Source organism: Borostomias antarcticus, assembly GCF_949987555.1.
Source record: "Borostomias antarcticus genome assembly, chromosome: 19".
Taxonomy (NCBI): Eukaryota; Metazoa; Chordata; class Actinopteri; order Stomiiformes; family Stomiidae; genus Borostomias; species Borostomias antarcticus.
The window spans coordinates 10,166,008-10,188,214 of record NC_140252.1 but is presented as its reverse complement, the minus strand read 5'-3'; the positions used below and the strand labels follow the sequence as shown (position 1 = coordinate 10,188,214).

The 22,207-nt window shown below is 49.7% G+C and overlaps 1 protein-coding gene across 1 annotated transcript in view; it reads right to left on the bottom strand.

Moving 5' to 3' along the window:
* Positions 1-21,396, bottom strand: part of LOC311321941 (utrophin-like) — a gene marked incomplete at its 3' end in the record, with an annotated part of 104,371 nt that extends 82,975 nt beyond the window's left edge. Inside the window, exons 1-2 of the mRNA XM_084453956.1 lie at positions 20,970-21,396; positions 19,639-19,823 (exon numbers count right to left, since the gene is read on the bottom strand). Coding sequence (XP_084310082.1) covers positions 19,639-19,711 — 73 coding nt within the window. The 5' untranslated portion in view covers positions 19,712-19,823; positions 20,970-21,396. The remainder of the gene's footprint in view (positions 1-19,638; positions 19,824-20,969) is intronic.
* Positions 21,397-22,207: the final 811 nt, after the last annotated feature.

Below are 22,207 nucleotides of genomic sequence, written 5' to 3'. Positions count from 1 at the left end.
CTAACCCTCATTAATCAACCTAACCCTAACCCTCATTAATCAACCTAACCCTTACCCTCATTAATCAACCTAACCCTCATTAATCATGAAGGACAGGAATGATTATTCCGCTGGCATTATCGCAAGACGCAACAATTATCGGGAGTCAAAAACGACTTTCATGTTAGTATTTGTAATCTTTTAGGGAGATTTGGCCATAATTCAGTCCAGGGAAATACCGAATCTGTGTTCGCTCCTCCTCCTTGGGCAGTTGTGAGCGTCAGTCACGCCGTCGGAACGTGGGAGCAGATGTTAGCGCTTAGCGATGCGCCGGCCTGAGAGGCCGTCCTGCTGGGTTGTTAAATCACCGTGGTCAATCGCACGCGTTGAGGCCCCTGACGGCCCAGAAGGGGCCCCACGTCTGGAACCGGGAGGAACATCGCGGCTGCTGTCGACGGCCAGGACAGCCGCGGAGGGGCCGGCCGGTTCTAACGCACTGGGCTGATCACAATCACAACTCATTTATTGCCATGTGGTTTTTGGATGCACTAGGAATTAGCCTGGGGTCGCACTGCGCAACATGGAGACAGCGTTGGACAGGGTGCAGGGACCAGACAGGACGAGCGTTGGACAGGGTGCAGGGACCAGACAGGACGAGCGTTGGACAGGGTGCAGGGACCAGACAGGACGAGCGTTGGACAGGGTGCAGGGACCAGATAGGACGAGCGTTGGACAGGGTGCAGGGACCAGACAGGACGAGCGTTGGACAGGGTGCAGGGACCAGACAGGACGAGCGTTGGACAGGGCGCAGGGACCAGACAGGACGGCGTAAGGAGCAGTGAAAAATACGGACGCAAAATAAGATAAAAACAGGATACAGAATGTAGTGTGGTCGGTGTACAGATGAAATGTGTGTGTGTGAGTGTGTGTACGGTGTGCATGGCGTGATGTGTGAGTGTGTGTACGGTGTGCGTGGCGTGATGTGTAAGTGTGTGTGAGTGTGTGTGTACGGTGTGCGTGGCGTGATGTGTGAGTGTGTGTGTACGGTGTGTGTGATGTGTGAGTGTGTGTGTACGGTGTGCATGATGTGTGAGTGTGTGTGTACGGTGTGCGTGATGTGATGTGTGAGTGTGTGTGAGTGTGTGTGTACGGTGTGCGTGGCGTGATGTGTGTGTGTGTGTACGGTATGCGTGGCATGATGTGTGAGTGTGTGTGTGTGTGTGAGTGTGTGTGTACGGTGTGTGTGTACGGTGTGCGTGGCGTGATGTGTACTGTGTGTGAGTGTGTGTGTGTACGGTGTGCGTGGGGTGATGTGTGAGTGTGTGTGAGTGTGTGTGTGTACGGTGTGCGTGGCGTGATGTGTGAGTGTGTGTGAGTGTGTGTGTGTACGGTGTGCGTGGCGTGATGTGTGAGTGTGTGTGTGTGTGAGTGTGTGTGTACGGTGTGCGTGGGGTGATGTGTGAGTGTGTGTGAGTGTGTGTGTGTACGGTGTGCGTGGCGTGATGTGTGAGTGTGTGTGAGTGTGTGTGTGTACGGTGTGCGTGGCGTGATGTGTGAGTGTGTGTGAGTGTGTGTGTGTACGGTGTGCGTGGCGTGATGTGTGAGTGCGGTGCGTCCTATGTACGGCACATTCAGCAGTCGTATTTCAGCCTAAAATGTGAGAGGATGCGTGTGTCTCTGGTTCATAACCACACACACACACACGCATGTACTATGCGCACAGACACACACAGATCCGACTCTCACACTAACCCCGAGCCTCTCGGTAGAACTGAACCAAATATTTTACCCCCCCTTCCGTCTTCTCCTCATCACAGTTCTCTAATAAGACCCCGTAGTCAGTGGAACCTGTAGCAGGTCAGCTGATGTGTGATGAGCCTGTGGCTGTGTCCTGTCATGGATCAGATCCCGCCCCTCCATCTGTCCAATGGCCCACAGTCTCAGGTGTCTCTGCCAATCACAAAAAGGGGAGCCAGAGATGCCCCGCCCACTCTCATCGCATCACACGGAGTTGTCTACAACTGGAGGTTGCTTCAATATCATCTGCAGAGCAAGTTGTCAATCACAGAGAAGCTCAGCTAAACCCCGCCCATTCCATACTACAGACTGCTAAAGACAGTCTCAGCAGTCCTCTGATTGGCAGGGGGCATGGTGTCTGGGAGGAGCTCTACCCTATCGGCTCTTGGATTGGAAGTTTGCGCCAACAATTGTGAGAGGGAGCTGTGTATGTGTATGCGTGTGTGTGTGTGTGTGTGTGCGTGCGCATATACATGTCCCCGGGGTGTGTAAAACAACCAGTGTAGTCGTATAAACCAGTGTGAACCCAACTAAAGGTCAAAGGTTATGATCACCAGCGACAGGGGGTTGGTGGCTCTTTTGTCCAGGGTGTGTGTGTGTGTGTGTGTGTGTGTGAGAGAGTGTACCGCTGTCTCAGAGAACAGGGGTATAAAACCAGGAATGTGCCCTAGGGGAGGTGAGGGAGGAGAGGTGGAGGAGAGGTGGAGGAGTTGAGGAGGGAGAGGTGAAGAGAGAGAGGGAGAGAGAGCTGAAGGAGGAGAGGTGGAGAGGGAGAAAGGGAGGGAGGCGTGGAGGAGGAGGCTGGCGGACATGCATCACGTTGAAGCCAGTGACTTGTCCTGACACAGAGAAAAGAAACCACAAAACCAAACAAACAGGTCATCAGTCAGAACCGCACGCGCACAGAGAGAGAGAGAGAGAGAGAGAGAGAGAGAGGGAATGAGAGAGAGAGAGAGGGAATGAGAGAGAGAGAGAGAGAGGGAATGAGAGAGAGAGAGAGAGAGAGAGGGAATGAGAGAGAGAGAGAGAGAGGGAATGAGAGAGAGAGAGGGAAAGAGAGAGAGAGAGAGAGAGAGAGAGGGAATGAGAGAGAGAGGGAATGAGAGAGAGAGAGAGAGAGAGAGAGGGAATAGGAGAGAGAGAGAGAAAGAGAGAGAGAGAGGGAATGAGAGAGAAAGGGAATGAGAGAGAGAGAGAGAGAGAGAGGGAATGAGAGAGAGAGAGAGAGAGAGAGAGAGAGAGAGAGGGAATGAGAGAGAGAGAGAGAGAGAGAGAGAGATGGCTAGAACAGCCACATAGGAACCGAAGTCCACTACAGGTACAGTGATGCTGCTACAGCGGGTTTTGTGGACGCCCTCTCCCTATGGGTGCTGCAGCCGTGGCCCTCTGTGGGCCCCTCTCTGTGGGCCCCGCGCTGGGCCTCCAGGGGGCCTCACGAGCGCCAGGTCTCTCTGAGCTCATGGGTGCTCACGCGCGCACACACACACACACACGCGCGCACGCATGCTCTCTCGAGGACAATGCTCCTGATTCATCCACACTCCACTGTTCCTACTTGCAGGCATGCCTAACTGGTGAAGGGGTCAAAGGAGAGTGTGTGTGTGTGTGTGTGTGTGTGTGTGTGTGTATGTGTGTGTGTGTGTATGTGTGTGTGTGTGTGAGTCTGTGTGTGTGTGTGCGTGCATGTCAGTATAAATGCAGAGGATCCCATGAAGAAAAGAGCAGTAAAGGACAGCCTGTCCAGAGTGTCCTTTGGGAAGCTCGTGTACCCGGCCACGCCTGATTGGCCGCTGGTATGTCTGCTATTCGCTGGGGAGGCCTCACCTGGGGAGAGGCGGAGGATTCCTATCGGACAAACAACTCCGCCTTAAATCCAATAACGGACCTGCACACTTCAGCGTGGAACAGCGTGATCTCTGCCCTCGAGGGCGGACTTGGCTGGGTGGCTCAATGGGCTGGGGCGCTTACCATGTAAAAGGCTGGTCCTTACCACAGTGGGCGTGGGTTCGAATCCCAGGCCCTTTGCTGCATGCATGTCTCTCTCTCTCTCTCTTTCCTGTCTGTCCTTCCACTGTCCTATCCCTAATAAAGCAGAAAGGCCATAAAATATATATATAAAAAAGAGTGGACTTGGCTCAGACACCCAGGACAATAAGCAGGTCATTATAGTCCGGAGAACGGACTCAAACTCTGAGTGGTTTATCTGCGGAAGGTGGGCTATGAACAGGGGTGCAGTGGTGACTAAAGAAGTGGGTCTACTCTGACTAAAGAAGTGGGTCTACTCTGACTAAAGAAGTGGGTATACTATAGCAGAAATGTTACAGTTTTTACATTAGTGGTGTTTAAAGAAGTGGGTATACTATAGCAGAAATGTTAGTTTTTACATTAGTGGGTATACTGTGTGTCCATGGACAAAGAGGCGAGTATCTGTGTCTGTATCCGTGAATATCCAAACTGGATATTGGTCACATCTGGAGCGTATCAGAACCTTTTCCCAGTGTGTACTCCGTACAGCTTCCACTGCGCCACCGTCGTTCCCCCGAGAATAGGAACATATCACATCTACCTGACGTAGAACGTATGCCAGCGGACGCTCCTTCAAGGCTAACAGTCGCGGTATTTCAGGATAATCAGGTACACAAGGACACGTCCACCCACGAGGACACGCCCACCCACGCGCGCGGCGAGGCCAAGCAGGGGTGACACAGCGCTGGCGGGGTCAGAGTAGAGGAGGAAAGGCTCGCTTCCCCGCTCCCCGGCCAAACAGGAAGTGGCGATTACATCGGGAGGAGAGCGGTCCCACCGGAGCCCTCTAACAGCTCGCTGAGAAGATACTGACCCGGCACTGACTGACTGACACACACACACACACACTCTAAGAAAGAATGAAGAGTGACAGAGAGAGAGACACACACACACACTCTAAGAAAGAATGAGGAGTGACAGAGAGAGAGAGAGACACACACACACACTCTCTCTAAGACAGAATGAAGAGTGACAGAGAGACACACACACACACTCTAAGAACGAATGAGGAGTGACAGAAAGAGAGAGAGAGAGAGAGAGAGAGAGAGAGAGAGAGAGACAGAGACACAAACACACACACACACACACACACACTCTCTCTAAGACAGAATGAAGAGTGACAGAGAGAGAGAGACACACTGACTGAGTGGAGAGAGAGAGTGTGTGAGAGAGAGAAGCAGACAAGTAGCCACACAGTCACTAAAACCCAGCCAGTCTTTGCCCTGCTCCTGTGGAAGGTGTGTGTGTGTGTGTGTGTGTGTGTGTGCATATAGGAAACCGCAGGTGCCTCCGCAGCAGTAAAGCAGGTCACCCACCCACCCAGACACAGAGCCGACGGGGACACATAAAAACTCAACATGAACATCAGCCCCTCTGGCCCGACGGCGTGGGCACACTGCTGCCCACACACAGGTGGGAGCCTGTAACCATATGCCCTGCTCCTGTGGAAGCTGTGTGTGTGTGTGTGTGTGTGTGTGTGTGTGTGTGTGTGTGTGTGTGTGTGTGTGTGTGTGTGTGCGTGCATGCGTAGGGGGAGGGCGGTAGACTCAGGCCCAAAACCAAACAAACCACACGGGTTTCCAAGGCAGCAACACTCACATAAACGCGGAGGTTGGTAGCCAAGGGCAAACAGAGTTACAGCGCCATGACCACACCACTGACCACCGCTAATTCTGAACACAAGAAACAGACATGCTAGCTATCAATGGTTAGCTAAGCTACCTAGCTATCTAACTATGCTACCTGGCTACCAAAGGTTAGCTTTGCTACCTAGCAATGAAAGGTTAGCTATGCTACCTGGCTAGCAAAGGTTAGCTATGCTACGTAGTTATCAAGATTAGCTATGCCACCAGGCTATCAAAGGCTTAATACTATTTATTGGCCATTATGCTAATATGCCTTTAAACAATAACAATATTTTTGGGACCACTAAATGTCAGAAATTCTTCACAATTCTTCAACATCAACAGTAGGCTAGTTAGTCAATCTACCCTAAATGGTCAGAAACAACCCAGGCCACATACTGGCAGCATGGATAACATACGAGTTTGAAAAGTTGTTATCCTAACATACGTGCTTCAATGTGCTTTCAATGTAAACTGTATACTTTTCCCAGGTCTTTACTCATGCGGTCTAAAGCGTCCGTCTTGTCTGAGCTGAGAAACACAAACCTTTCAACCAGAAGACGAGCAGGTTAAATGGCCGCCCTGGTGAACCTCAGCTCGCTCTGCCGGAGAGCACAGCTGTTAGTTCCGCCATCTGTCATCCCAGCTCCACCCCTGCCCCAGTGGACGCTACGCCCTAGAGCCAACCCTTACACGGGTCTGGATGGACACACACACACACACACACACACACACACACACACACACACACACACACACACACACACACACACACACACACACACACACACACACACACACACACACACACACACACACACACACACACACACACACACACACACACACACACACACACACACACACACTGTGTATGTACATACTGTGCATGCACAGACACAGAGACAAGAGACACGCACATATTTACACTCACACCAATGCACTCGCAGGATATGCCCAATGCACTGGTTGGACAACAGCACTCTATGCAGCACAAAGTTTTCCATTCATTGTATGCACCCACCCACACACACACAAACACACACACACACACACACACACACACAGTTCTTGTAATCTCTGTTCTCAGCCTCATGGCAGACACGCATTATATTTTTACTTTGTGGGCTGTGTGGAATGCGTAGAATTCCCATAATTCCACAGGCATTCCTCCCCCTCTAACCGGACACTTGTCCAAGCTTGCCCGACCAAACGTTGTTGACGCTCCGGAGCCAGGATTTGGGAATTTGTAGGGAAAACACTCCTTATGTCCAGAAAGATTAACAACAATATCCCCACTTAGTACTTTTAAAAAGCACACACAGTGGGCAACCCGAAGTGTGTGAAGTGAGAATACTGTGCGTGTGTGTATGTAGATAGGAGTAATGAGAGTTGGACAGAGTCAAGACAACAGGCTTGGTATAAACAGACCAGAGGGATTCATGTCCGACAGGTCAGCTCGCTCCGCAAACTAGTGATGCAGTCGGACCACTGAGGTGTCAAACTTCTCCAAACAACGGTGAGGTTCTCCAGGTGTGAAATGAAGAGAGATGATCAAATATTTGGAATAAAATCAATTAGTTCCCTCAAATAACGTTAGGCTACATCTGCAAGAGGTTAGCTATGGTTAGTACCTGACTGACGGTTTAGTTCTGCAATGTTAACATGATGACACCAACAGTCTACTACTCCCACAGGATACTAGCAGGAGTGAAACTACTATGCAAACAAACACGTTTTCTTTCTTTGTGTGTTTTTAATGCTGAACCATTCCGAGGACACGCAGCACACAACGCCATCTCCATCCTCACTGAATCTCTGCAACAGCTCTCAAAACACCTGGACCAAAATCAATATGCAATCATCGTTCCACAAAGCCATCAGATATATGGTTTGGAATTCAGTCTGTGTGTGAGTGTGTGTGTGTCTGTGAGTGTGTGTGCATGTGCGACAATCGGGATACGGAATGCTACACCAATAACGCACACTCGCACCTGAGATACACCCTGCGAATCACCTGAGCCGCGTCTATCTACCCAGCTGTTGGCGACTCTCCTGAATCCCTTCGTCCAGACGGCCCAGGATCCCCACGAGCGCAGGGCCGTCCTCCGTCACGCGTGCCCCCATGAGACACACCTGGGGGCCGCGCCCGAGGTCTGCCCGCTCCCCCCGTCCCCCAGCGGCGAGTCCTACCTCTCAGCTTGAGGCCGCGCTCCGCCATGTCCCCCCGCCGCGACCCCGCCGGACGCCAAAAAGACGGGTAGAAGGAGTCGAAGAGGAAGAGTAGCACCGCGACGCTGCCTCCCTCGTTCTCCCTCTCTTCCCAACTCTTGTCACTTCTTGACCAGAGGAGAGGGAGGAGGAGAGAAGAATGTGGTGTGTGTGTGGGGGGGTGGGGGGGCAGCCAATGAGAGAGGGGAGAGCAGAGAGCAGGAGAGGGCAGGGGTGGGCAGCTGCAGTGCACTGTGGGATAGGCCGCGCTCCGCCGGAGGAACACACACCGCTCTCTGTCCGGCGCCGTCCCAGCATGCAACGGGACAGAAGAGACGGAGATAGAGAGGGAGATACTCCCTGCCATCTCTCTCTCGTACACACAAACACGCAAACATCTCACAACAAGACACAACAACGCAGATCAGATGGGCAGATAAGATGGGAGTGGCGCTGCAGTTATCGTACACACCACACACCACCGTGAGGCTCCTCCACCGTGAGGCTCCTCCACCGTGAGGCTCCTCCACCGTGAGGCTCCTCTATGTGAACAACGCGACACGCAGCAGGGCCGCACTTCGGTCGGCGTACGCCACACGGCCCACGCCACACGGCCCACGCCACACGGCCCATGGAAGGCAGAACAACAGCTCCGAGACCTGAAGGCTCTGCACTGGCTTGTAGGGTTGCAAAATTCGGGGACTTCCCATAGGAATTAAGGTGAATTTATGAGAATTAATGGGAATTAACTGGAAAACAGAATTTAATCCTGTAATTCCTATTAAATTCCAGTTTATTCACGTTAATTCCCATTAATTCCCATTGGGTTTGTGAATATTCCTGGAATTTTGCAACCGTACTGGCATGTCATTGGCTCGTTAGAGAGATCCGACATGGCTGACTGGCTGGACACCATGCAGCAAACCCTCTGATACCAGCACATGTGAATATCACACAATCATGCACACACACACACAATCACACACACACACACACACACACAAAGACATATGCACACACTCGCACGAGCGCGCGCGCCCGCACACAAGCATAGAGACACCCTCACACATATACACATATATACACACACACACACACACACAACACACACACGCGCACACACGCACATACGCACACACACGCACACACACGCACACACACACACACTCACACACACACACAAAACCCTACCGTTACTTTAAGAGGCATTTGAAAAGCTAGTTATTACACTGCCACAAAGTTACTTTCAAAATCGCTTTTCGAAATCTTTCAGAGTTATTCAGAGTGACTCAAATCAAAGAACAGCCCGGGTCTTCAGGTTTGCACGGGCAACGATACCGTCTAACTGTACTGCTGTCAAAGAGATATGAGCGCCGTTGCCAGCTAGCCTCAGACGAGGGACAGTACGGAGGGACAGGACAGCCCCAGCGAGAGAGGAAGAGAAGACAAAAGGGCTCCATCCCTCCCCTCCACCGAGCGCTCTCCAGCAGGACTCGGTACTCACCCAGGACCGGCTGGGCCCCGCGCTTCTCCCTGCGCCTGAACACTCTGCGCCTCCTCAACGACAGCCACTTACTCACATTCATGATGGAGGGAAATGAGAGAGACGGAGAGAGAGAGAGAGAGAGAGAAACCAAAACAGCCAGTCTATATACGGAAGAGGAAGAAGTGGTGGTGAGCGAGAGGAAGTGGAGGCCTGAGGCCGTTTGCCGAGCATGCTGGGTGTGTTTACTTGGGGTGTTTGGGCGGTGTGCTCTGTGACATCACACATGACACGGCAGGAGGGCGGGAAGAGGGCTGGGGAGGGGGGGGGGGCGGGGGCGCACATGCCAGGACCTGTCAATCAAAGACGGATAACGACAACGGCAGATACTTGTACGTTGTGCCGGTGTTACATCACAGTTACAAAGAGAGGAAAATGCTGAATCTGATTCTTTTCTCGGTGCACGGTGCCAAGGTGGCAATACTGTTAGCCTGCCGGTTCAACTTCTTAACCCACCCAATCCCATTTTGGTTTGGCAAATGAACCAAGTCACATTGAGCTAAATGTATTTTAGCTTTTATCCAAAATTATTAATGAGGTTGTATCATGGGGTATCGTTAAACAGCCAGCAATAACAACTGGAGATAATGGCCTATGCATATTTGTTGATGTCTGGTCTACAGTCTGACATTCATCTCTCCTGATCCTTCACTCCCTGGCAGAAAAATGCTGAGTTTACTGTTTTTCATCATGGTCAAACTGGAAATAATTCAAACATAGGCTACCTTTAAATCGGTATATTCTCAAACTGAATTCCTATGATTTGGGGGGATTGTATATACAGTCGTGTGTTCATTTACTTCACGTAGGTGGGACTCGCCCACTGCTTCTGGCCATGTGCTCAGTGAGAGACCTCCCATAGACTCTAATGCAAAAAAAAAGTATTTTTGGTTTCTTCTAATTCGCTGTGATAGCTTGTTTCGGTGAGGTCATAATCTTTCTGATACATTTACGTTATCATTGATGACATATTTTGCTGTCACCGTTGAAAACGACTGCGTGACCAAAAACATTGGCATCTTAAAATGATCATGCAGTTGTTTGGTAAAACAACTGCACAAAATATGTCATCAATGACACCACAAACTTGTAAGAAAGTGTATTAAAAACACAAAAGATGATGAATCAGAGCAAATATCGGACGCCACCATAGACACCTTACAAGTTTGAATAGAGGAAAAACCCTGCACTCAGTCCGCACGCACGCAGGCACGCACGCATGCACACACACGACACACACACACACACAAACACACAAACGAACACACACACGAACACACACACACACAGAGGATGTGACTGAAGATCATGACCCAGGGTGACCTGTCATTATCACACTGAGGTGAGAGAGGGGAACCAGGAGAATTTACTGTAATGAGCAATCATTTCACTCTCTCACACACACACACACACACACACACACACACACACACACACACACACACACACAGAAAGCACACACAGAGATAGCCAGCACACACACAGATAGCCACCACACACACACGCACACACACACACACACACACACACAGATAGCCACAACACACACACGCACACACACAGATAGCCACAACACACACACACACACACACACAATTTCATGACACACACACACAATTTCATGACAGAGGACAGTGTCTATTTGGTCCAGAATGAACCCGTGTGTAAATCAGAAGCAGCCAGACAAACATGGCCGCCTCTGGGAGAGAGAGTGTTTTGGTTTCACTCTTCCTCTCTCTCCCCATGAGTAGGAAGTGGACAAGGACTAACAGGCCAGCTCCGCTTGTGACTTCCTCTCTTGAGTCTAATTTCATTAAATGGACTTCCTGTCAGGGCAGGTGGGACCAGCTGGACCAGGCTGACCCGGAGAGTGAGGGCTGGGCTGTGCTGGTGTGAACCGGGCCGAACTGGACCAGACCGGCCTGGACTGGATTGGGCGGTGTTGGTCTGCGGTGAATTGGACTGCGCAGACGAGGGATAGGAGAGGAGGAACCAGTACGCATGCACTGTGCACACACCCAAACCCACGCTCGCGCGCACACGTGCACGCACACACACACGTGCTTACACACACGCTCGCACACACAGGCTTGTTGAGAAGGAAGAGATGAGTCAGTGGTCCGGCCCACATATCGAAAAGGAGACAAGCGCGCCATGGAAATGTCCCAGAATTCCACAGGCCCACACCCTGGGCATCTGGTGCCCAGTTAGGGAGGAGGCCTCGGTCCCTGCGTCCCCAGTCCACCCCGCTTCATGGTTTCGTCTCTCGCCGGTTCCTTCATGGTTCCGTCTCTCGCCGGCGGTTCCTTCATGGTTCCGTCTCTCGCCGGCGGTTCCTTCATGGTTCCGTCTCTCACCGGTTCCTTCATGGTTCCGTCTCTCGCTGGCGGTTCCTTCATGGTTCCGTCTCTCGCCGGTTCCTTCATTGTTCCGTCTCTCGCCGGCGGTTCCTACATGGTTCCGTCTCTCGCCGGCGGTTCCTTCATGGTTCCGTCTCTCGCCGGTCCCTTCATGGTTCCGTCTCTCGCCGGTTCCTTCATGGTTCCGTCTCTCGCCGGTTCCTTCATTGTTCCGTCTCTTGCTGGCGGTTCCTTCATGGTTCCGTCTCTCACCGGTTCCTTCATGGTTCCGTCTCTTGCCGGTTCCTTCATGTTTCCGTCTCTCGCCGGTTCCTTAATGGTTCCGTCTCTCACCGGCGGTTCCTTCATGGTTCCGTCTCTCGCCGGTTCCTTCATGGTTCCGTCTCTCGCCAGTCTCTTGATGGTTCAAAGCCCCACTTCCTCTCCCTGCTCTATCCCATTTCTCACTACACGTGCAATGAACTTGGGTTCAGCGACCTACAGGTACACGGTGTGAGTGCGTCATAATGCTTGAGCACAAACACACACACTATGTGACAGTCGCCGTGAGGTCAGTGACTCTAGAATACGATCCTCACATCAAAGTGACAAACAGCGTCCCTTGTGTGTCCGCGTCCGAGGACTTCAGTCTTTAGTCTGACTTGGAATCACGACACTAATGTTGGTGGCTGACATGGCCCTGTTGCTTTAATGACCAGCGCTAGAGGAGGGAGAGAGGGAGATGACACACACACACACACAGACACACACACACACACTAACACACATACGCACACAAGCGCACACACACGCACACATACAAACAAACTCACAAGGATGTACACAGATGTTACAGACACATATTTTCTAGCCACAACAGCATTAGAAAAACAGCCTTTTTAAAGAGCACATTTAACATTTCCTTCCCTGGGCAGTGGACAGCCAAGGGACTTTTCGGCTTAAAATGTCATGTTGTTTGGGTGGGGTAACTTTGTGCAGTGACATACGCTCTCACACACACAGACACACACACACACACACAAACACAGGCGCACACACAAACACAGGCGCACACACACACAGGCACACACACACACTAATGCAAGCCAGAGGAGCAGAGAACCGCAGCACCACGCCCAGGGGAGATATTTTGGCCTCAGCCTTCATTCCCAAATTTCCACACAGAGGAGGGCGGCAGATCCCCCTCCCGCCTTCAGCTGAGACCTGGCAGGAGCGGAGGCTGTGACGTCAAACTCCTCTCTCTCTCTCTCTCACACACACACACACACACACACACACACACACACACACACACAGACACAGACACACACACACACACAGACACACAGACACACAGACACACAGACACACAGACACACACACACACACACACACACGAGCAAACCCCAAATCTGTGAAGGGAAATGTATCATCATAGTTCCTACAAGAGGATGAGTCATCATAAATAGCTTCTCCTGTGAATGCTCACGGACACACACAGACACAGACACACACACACACGCACGCGCGTGCTTCAGCTTGCTGTGTGTGTGTGTGTTTGTCTTGGGATTGCCTATTGCTTTTCTCTGAATTCCATTTCAGATGAGCACAGTCTACTACAGTAATGACACCTTCTAGAGGAACCAGAGAGAGAGAGGGAGAGAGAGAGAGAGAGAGAGAGAGGGAGAGAGAGAGGGAGAGAGAGGGAGAGAGAGAGAGGGGGAGAGAGAGAGAGAAAGGTGAGGAGTGAGAGAGAGCGAAAGAGAGCGAGAGAGCGAGCGAGAAAGAGAGGCATCAAGTGAGAAAGAGAAACAAAGAGGGAAAGCAGAAAGAAGGTCTTTCATCAGCTCAGATGACCACGGGTGGAGTGACTGGGAGTCTGTTTTGGTTTAGATCGCACGCTACACACACACGTCCAAAAACAGTGTGTGTTATGTCTCTCTGTGTGTGCTTGCGTGCGTTTGTGCGTGCGTGTCCTGTCCACACATGGCTCTGTTTTGATCTCTCCCTGCGTCTCTGTCAGACGGCCCCGGGTGGGGAGGAGGAGGTGTGGAGCGCTATATTTGGCGTTGTGAACGGACTGCGCCGTCTCCTCTGAAGTGGCGTCCCAGAGGGTTTTTCGGCGCTGCTCGCTGGACCCTCCCGACGCCGAGAGCGCGGCGGGTTCCCCGGCGGCGGCGGGTGGTGCATCTTGGGAAAGAAGCGTGACGCCGCGGCGCGCACGCCCGTGTTTTGTCGGTGGTGCCCGAAGCCGCGAGAGAGAACAGTACAGTGTGAGAGAGAGCGAGAGAGAGAGAGAACAGTAGAGAGAGCGAGAGAGAGAGAGAACAGTAGAGAGAGCGAGAGAGAGAGAGAACAGTAGAGAGAGCGAGAGAGAGAGAGAACAGTAGAGAGAGCGAGAGAAAGAGAACAGTAGAGAGAGCGAGAGAGAGAGAACAGTAGAGAGAGCGAGAGAGAGAGAATAGGATAGATGCAGGGAGAGAGAGAGATAGAGAATGAGAGAAAGAACAGTAGAGCACGAGAGAGATACAATGAGAGAGAACAGTAGAGAGAGTATGTGTGTAAGAGAGCAAGAGAGAGAAGAGAGAGGGATAGAGAGAGCAAGGCCGGATTCATAGTCGATGCAAACTACATAAGCGCAATCAATCAATCAATCAATCAAAGCTTTATTTGTATAGCGCATTTCATACCCAGAGGCAACACAATGCGCTTTACAGAGAACAAGGGAGGTGGGCATACGACCCACCCCTACATATTCCAGAGGGAAGCAAAAAAACAGTATCACCCGGGGGCCAGATAAGTGAGCTGTAAAAATTCTTCCCTGACACCTCTCAACAAGGCGATCGAGCAAGCTCCAGGAGTATGTTTGTCTACTGGCTAAGAACATTTATAGAGCAATAAATTACATTAAATTAAATTTTCAGAGTAAGAGAGGCTAAAAACATCATAGGAGAGACATGGCAAACACTGGTGTATGTCTGTGTGTGCGTGAATGTGCCTGGGCCCAGATAGAGGCAAGCAACGCAAGTTTCGCAGGCCACGCAAGATCTCGTTTCGTCCTTGCGTGTATCATGCCGAAATGTGTCACTTGACGCAAGCAATAGTGCAATTCCTTATGTTTCCACAAAACAAAACACAGACTGCAAGCTCTCGAGTCATGTTGGAGCTTGCGTTCACAACGTAGCTTGCGCTGTTTACGTCGACTAAGAATCAGGCCCAAGAGAGACAGATAGAGAGACAGAGCAAAAGAGAGAGACAGAGACAGAGAGAAAGAAAGAAAGAGACAGAGAGAGAAAACGAGAGAGAGAGAGAGAGAGAGAGAGAGAGAGAGAGAGAGAGAGAGAGAGAATAGGGGTAACAGGAGCATCTTCTGTTCAGGTCTCAGGTGACAAACACACACAGGAGGAAAGAGGTCAGGTATTTGTCAAGACGGCGTAGCCACTGGAGACATGCATGAGTGTGTGTGTGTGTGTGTGTTTGTGTGTGTGTTTGGTGTGTGTAACTAGGGTGGACACTGTTAAACAACAGCTGTCATCTGAGGAGATCTGACCTCTCACCTTTCCCAGAATGCTATGTAATCAACAGGAGGAGGGGTTTAGTGAAAGGAGGTAACCAAGGCAGAACACACACACACACACACACATACATACACGATCTTTACCCTGAGCGGACACACAAGCTATTGTGTGGGTTTGACCAGCAGCAGCCCATTTTTCTACCCAGCCCCACCTCTCTCTCTCTCTCCCTCCCGCACTGTCTCTCTATCTCTCTCTCCCTCTCTCTGTTTCCATCTTGCTGCCTCTCTCTCTCTCCGTCTCTCTCTCTCTCTCTGTCCTACTCACGGTGAGATTACATAACACACTGTGCACTGGGAAACACGAGACCAGCCTGGCCCCGCCCCCCATTATAATTGTGGTGTGTGTGTGTGTGTGTTCTTCCCCCATCCCAGGAACTACTGGACACAGGCGCGCGCGCGCACACACACACACACACACACGCACACGCACACACATCCACCTGCTTAAACACACACTTGTGAGTAATGACGGCTTTCGCGCTGTCCTTTAATCTCGGTAAGACCCGGTCTATGGCTGCAGCTGAGCAGCTAGCATGTTTGGTGTAGCCTCTATAATTACAGACTCCGCCGATGACAAATGGCTTTCACCCCACTGCCCAACTCAGCCCGACCCTAAACAAAACACTGCACAGGGCAGCACAGCCTAGCCTAGCCTAGCCCAGCCCATGTTAGCACAGCCCTGGCGGTATGTGATTCTGGTTGTTAGCTTTTCTAGTTGGTGGCTGGTCTGACTCAGAACTACACCTGGCACAACTACTCCCCGTCAACTGGTGGAGTTTCCATGCGAAGGGAGGGGGTGAGGAGAGGGTAGAGGTGTGTGTGTGTGTGGTTGAATTTTCCAGGAAACACCAGGGTGCAATGTCCCTGTCTCCATCACACACACATGCACGCGCAAACACACACACCTTTAGCCCATGAATGAGTGTGAAATCCCACACCCCTCCCTCTACCCACCCCCTGGGCCTCAGCTGTAAAAACATCCCTCCACCTGCCCCCCCCCCCCCCCCAACACTCCCACACCTGCCCCCCCCCCCTCTCAACACCCCCACACCTGCCCCCTCCATGATCTCTCACTCCTTAAAAGTCGCACAGAAATGAAAAAAGCATTCTGTCCCATTTTGGTTCACATAATTGGTCATAGTGTTCACCTACAGTATTCAACGATGTATGTAAAAAATAAAAAAAATAAAAAAATCTACTCTTGTTGTAATCTTATATCAAAGTATATAATTTGTTACTTCCTGGAAAACGGTAGGTCACGTGCAATTACGACACCAGGTACCTTAGATTTTAGGCCAATAATGTCACGACATCCACCCTGTCAATCAAAACGTCAACTACTCTGCAGCCTCAAGTGTTGAATATCCCGCCCGCTCGATAACGTTGCAATGAAATTCATCTAAACGTATGTCCCGCCCTTGCAGCCCGTTTCAGGTGGAAATACATCAAAGTACGGAAGCAAGATGTTCTCCAAATTCCCTTTAACAACCCTTGCTGAACAAACTTTCATAAAATAACTTTCTTTAGTTTCCTTATCTCCCTCACTTACTTCTTTTCCCTTCAGCATGTACGACTGGCAGCCAATAACCCCAGACATTCAACTTCCAGAGTAGGCTTCAAATGATTAGGACATTCTTTACATATATTTAGGTGGAACTAGATGGCGATCTCCCTCTGAAATTACCACCTCAAATTGCACCCCCAACGCACGCACGCACGCACGCACGCACGCACACACACACACGTCATTTTGGAGGGCCTTGTTTGACTGCTTTGAGCTCAATGTTTAGAATCCTTCTCCACAGTTTAAAACGACTGTCCAGCTAAAAGCTCTTCAGCGGGCCATATGAAGTTTTGGTGTGTATGTGTGTGTGTTTGTGTGTGCGTATGTGTGTGTTTGTGTGCTTGCGTGCGTGCGTGCGTGTCTTTCCACTTCGCGAGGCCCACTCCTTGTTGTAACAAATAAGTCTCTTTCCAGAACTTTCCCTCTGGGCTCAGTAACGTGTGGCTCTACTTCTCCTGTTAATGATTATTCCCCCTAACCGACATCTGAACAGGGTTCACACTCAAAGTGAGGGGAACAACATCGTCCAGTCGGACTCACCTGGGCCAACAACGCAAACAAACAAAGGCACTCACACACACATTTGAAGTATAGATTTCCTTTAAGTTGTTCTAATCAGTTGAGATGTATCCTGGTTGTCAGCGGCGTTTTCGAGAGCGGAACTAAGTGAAGCTACGCTTTCCCTCTCACGGCTGTAAAAGAAAACATTACTTTTTGAGGTTGCTAGGTGACCGGAATCCTTATGAGAAAAAGCGTTGTGGTGCGGGAGACGAGCGTCGTAAATTGCAAAGTCCGACGGGAACGGCAGAATTCCTGGCCTCGGAATCTTCTGCCGTTCGCCGGGGGCCCCCCGAACCCAGCTCCCCCCGAACCCAGCTCCCCAGGGGTGGTTGGCGGAGAGAGGCAGTATGGGCAGAACGCCCCCCCTCCCCCCATCATCATAATCAGCATCAACAACACCGCCACGCTCACAAACATGCACCACCCTCCGATGTTCACTGTCTCAAAGTGCCCTCAGCGGTCAGCGAATGCCCACGACGACCCCTGGCCAAACCTCCGTTATGGGTCACGCAGCGCATAAGAGTGTGTGCTTGTGTGTGACTTTTTAAGGATGACTTCTATCCTTGGATCTAAGCTAACATTTTTCACTAGGAGCACATGTGCTCCTAAATGAAAAAATGTAGGAGCACAGAAAGAAATTTAGGAGCGCAACGGAAAATTTGAAATAACAGATTTTTATTAGCAACACACAAATTAGGCCTACTGCCAACAACAATAAACAATAATAACCTGCTCACCATATGAGCTCTCATCCTCTCCTACTATACTATTCCCACACACTTCATCATGTGCATTGGTCCTAATGAAGACTATACTATTCCCACACACTTCATCATGAAGAGTATGGCCCAATCCCAATACCCCCCTTAGCCCTAGCCCTTGGCTCTACACCTACATTTTGCACGTTCACGCGCAGGGTAGTGTGTCCCATTCCTTTTAGCTTCTAGGGCTAGGGAGCATATCGAGGGCTAGTGGACGTTTAAACAATCCTCCAAAACGAGTGTTTTCAGATGCTGACTTGAAAACGAGGGGTAGATGAAAATTCACACAATGCTTTGCGAACTTAGGCAGGGATATGAAACATAGCTGCTGGTGCCTTGAAAAAACATGGGAAGAAAGCCCAATATCTTCGCAAATAATAATTCAAAAATTGTAAAATCTGTGGAAAAGCTTAGTTTAAAGTAGATGCAAAGGAACATGTCATTGGATCGTTATGACACGCATTTCAGGAAAACGCTTTTTAAGATGTCAGCATTTCATTGCGTTTTGATATGGATCCAGTAAGTTACTGGTAGGCTACGGTGCAATGTTGAATCTAATCGAATCAATAGATTTTTAAGTGACAGTTGATTCGACTCCCCCGGAGCCTCACCGAATTCCTCTCTCTCCTTGGTTCCACATTGCCTGGCAAAATACGATTGAATGGGCTTCATTTTGTTAACGTTACTGGCAGGGGCATTCGGCGCCTGCACAGTCGTTTTTGAGTGAGGGCAGCTGAGCTGTCATCACGAGAGTTCTGCGCGTTGCAGGTTGCAGTCGTGGGACTTGTAATAAAAAATAAAATAAAAAAGTTGTGGGACTTGTAGTTTTGTATACGGGTGCGCAAAACTTTGACTAGTTTGATTCAATTTGCATGGATTTATTTTAGGCAAAAAATGCGAGTGAAATGGTTGAAAACAGTACTCGCACAGTGTGCTCCTAAATGATTTTTTCTGATCGCACAAAACTATTTTTAGTCGCAAATGCCAGTAAAATGGTCACACCTTAGAGCCCTGCTTCTATCAAACATTAACCCATTAGGATGGGATGACGAGTTGAAAGGAAGACCCGAAGGTGTAGCTTTAGACCCACCCAACATTCCCGCTTTGGCCTGCCCAGTGCTTTCTCTTTCTCTTTTCAGCCTTGTCACTCGAGTGGGAGTCTGACTCTGGAGTGACAGTCAACCATCTCTCTCTCCCCGTCTCATGTCCCTTTGTCCACCTCTCTGTCTTTCTTCCCCATTCGATGACAACTCGTGTCCCACCAAAACAGGATTTCTGGCCTTGTTAGCACTCCATTTTGACTCCTGCATTCAAGTGGGTACCTCTCAATACAGAACACACACAAACACACACACACACATAATGTCATGTGTTACCTGACCTATTGATATGCACCTCAGATAACGTTATCTTAGCTCTGAAACACTTGGACACAGCACATACACACCGACTTGTCATGGACGCCACATCACATGGAAGTGGTTCAATGTGCTGTGCGTCCCCATAAGAAGAGTTCAAATACACAAACACATGCCCCCACAGACACGTGTGTCGACCACAATAGCCGCCGCAGGAATCACACTCCGACAGCGTTGACTGAGCCAAAGGCCAGCGCTGATTTTCTGTTGGGCTTAACGATTTGGACGGCATACGTACCAGATCTCCATTTGATGATGTCGTTGAACTCGTCATTGGCCACTCCCTCTGTGATATCACCGGATGACGCCATGCTGGCCCTGTAGTCCGCCGGCTCCTCAGAGCTTTAAAATATTGAATCAGTTTTCTACTGGAATAGGCCCCGGCTCCTCCTCACAAGCGCTGGGAGGATTCTTTCTCGTCACCTGTAAACATGTAGTAGTTGTTGTAGTTTAAAAAGAAAGATGTATGTTATCACCCATTGGCAGCAGCACACACACACACACACACGCGCGCACACACACACGCATGCACACACACAAACAGCTAGAGTCTGAACAAGCAGGCAGTGGTCCTGTACCAAATGATGAGCTGAGCTGTGAAGACACTAAACAGATGTTCTTGTGTGTGTGTGTGTTCTCACCTCTCTCTGCACACTGGGTGCACAGGACAAATTTGACCTATCCCATTTGAGTGACCCCTGTCCAAAGAGCTCACTCATTCCAAACCCCACTGTGGGCCTGTGGACACACACTCATGTTTTCACAAATCATTCACCAATCATCTGACCTTAAATCAATGGCCTACCTCTATAGGATTGCCTGTACTGTCATGTGCCATGAAACAAACTTTACTTGTATTGTTTATTTAACCCCAGTGTGCTGCGTCTGATGTTCAGTAGACAGAGTAGGCGAAGAATCAAGAACACTCATTTTGGTTCACCTTTCAACACTGACCATCGATTACATTAAGAGCTTGTGGATTTACCATGAAAGGAAATTGATGCAGATCTGAAGCTCCATAAACTGTGGGTTACAATGCTTTAGGGATGATGCAAGCACCCCAAAATAACTTGACCTGCCCAGTGAATTCTCAGTCTTGGTTCCCTATGAACCCAAAGAGAGCTTTGACAACAAAGTGCAGTACATGCACAGCCCATTTCTGATACAGATTGGGTTTCTGCTTTGAATAGACCCAATGTCTGACATTTTCCAGGCCAATACTTATGTGTCATTTTAATCCGATCAGATTAGCAAGAAAGTGGGGAAATATGTGGCTTGCTGACTCTTTTGCAAACTGTGTCTTTTGCAAACATAGGCTACTGTAGTCTTGCCATGAACTGCAATAGTTCAAGGTCCTTTTAAAAAATGGAATCTGCAAAGTATCGTTTATATGTCTATGGAGTGGTCAGCTTCCTCATACTCTACAGTAAGTAGCCTAGGCTACCAGAAAATACATGTTATGGGCGAACTAATGCTGTCATTAGACTATATCATTTGTACAACTTCGTAAACGTTTCAGTCTGAAAGTGGTTACATGGTCTACTGATCTGCAGAACTAACTCAACTCACCTTCACCACTGTCAGTTTTCGGGGGCGAGGGCGCAGTAAATCCGTGTAATTTAGCAACGAAAAACAATTAAACGTTTGCGGATAAGATAAAGAACAGGGTGGAATGGTGCTCGAAACTGTAGCTGCGGCAAAACCGGAATACTCAACCGGAATACTTTATGCCATTCTAAAAGGCGGAGGCGCTGCCGTGCAAAGAAAGCTGAGTCCTCCAGCGCATCCACACTTCACAAAAACATTTTTTTCCAAGAGTTTCACTATGGAAGAGACTGCTTTCTGTGATCCGCGGGGTGGAGCCCGCCGTCTTAACGGTGCTGCGGAGGATGAGTTGAAAGTTCGAGAAATCGTTAAGTGTTTTTGACGGGCGAAACCCGCTGCTAACGAGTTTGTCCCAAACTTTGTTCTCGCTGCCGTACCTCTCCCTGCTTGGCTGCCAGCAAACTTCAGACGCGCGGATGGAAACATGGCGCGGATAGGCGTCACGTGACCGGGCGCACGGACTGGCGCACCGGTGGGCGAGGGTCCCAGGATGATGGAAGAGAGAACATCCAGAATTAAATGACAAAAGATACAGCGAAGTTGTTTATTATGACCCCATCGTGATCATTTATAGTTCATAGCCTCGTTATTATTTTGTTCGGACGTCTTTGGATAGGTCGAGCCTACGTGTTACAGCCTGGCTAGATTTAAAACTGCCTATGGGCTGGAAAACAAAATTATTGAAATTGATTATTGAGATTTCGATCTGCGTTCTTAACTTACAGAAATCTTTCCCAGAGTAGACTACACATCTACATTCGTATAGCCTACACTCACACGGATACATAAAATAAAATAAATAGCCCTACGTCAAGTATCACAGTTGAATACCATGCACAATTCAAGATTTCTGCAGTCCGAAGCTAATGCTTAGGCCTATATGCCCACCCAGTGGTGTGGTTGGGGTAGGCTATACGGAGGTAGGCTATACGGAGTATACTCACTTCTTTATCCATGGTCCCCACAGTAGGCTAGGCCTATACCACTTCTTTAAACACCACTAATGTGAAAACTGTAACAGTAAACCCACTTCTTTAAACACCACTAATGTAAAAACTGTAATTTTTTTGCTACAGTATACACACTTTTTTAGAGTATAGCCTAGGCCTACCCACTTCTTTAGTCACCACTACACCCATGCCTACCCTTATGTCAACTCGTTTTAAATACCTTCAGAAGGCCACATCAAACGTCAAGCATTA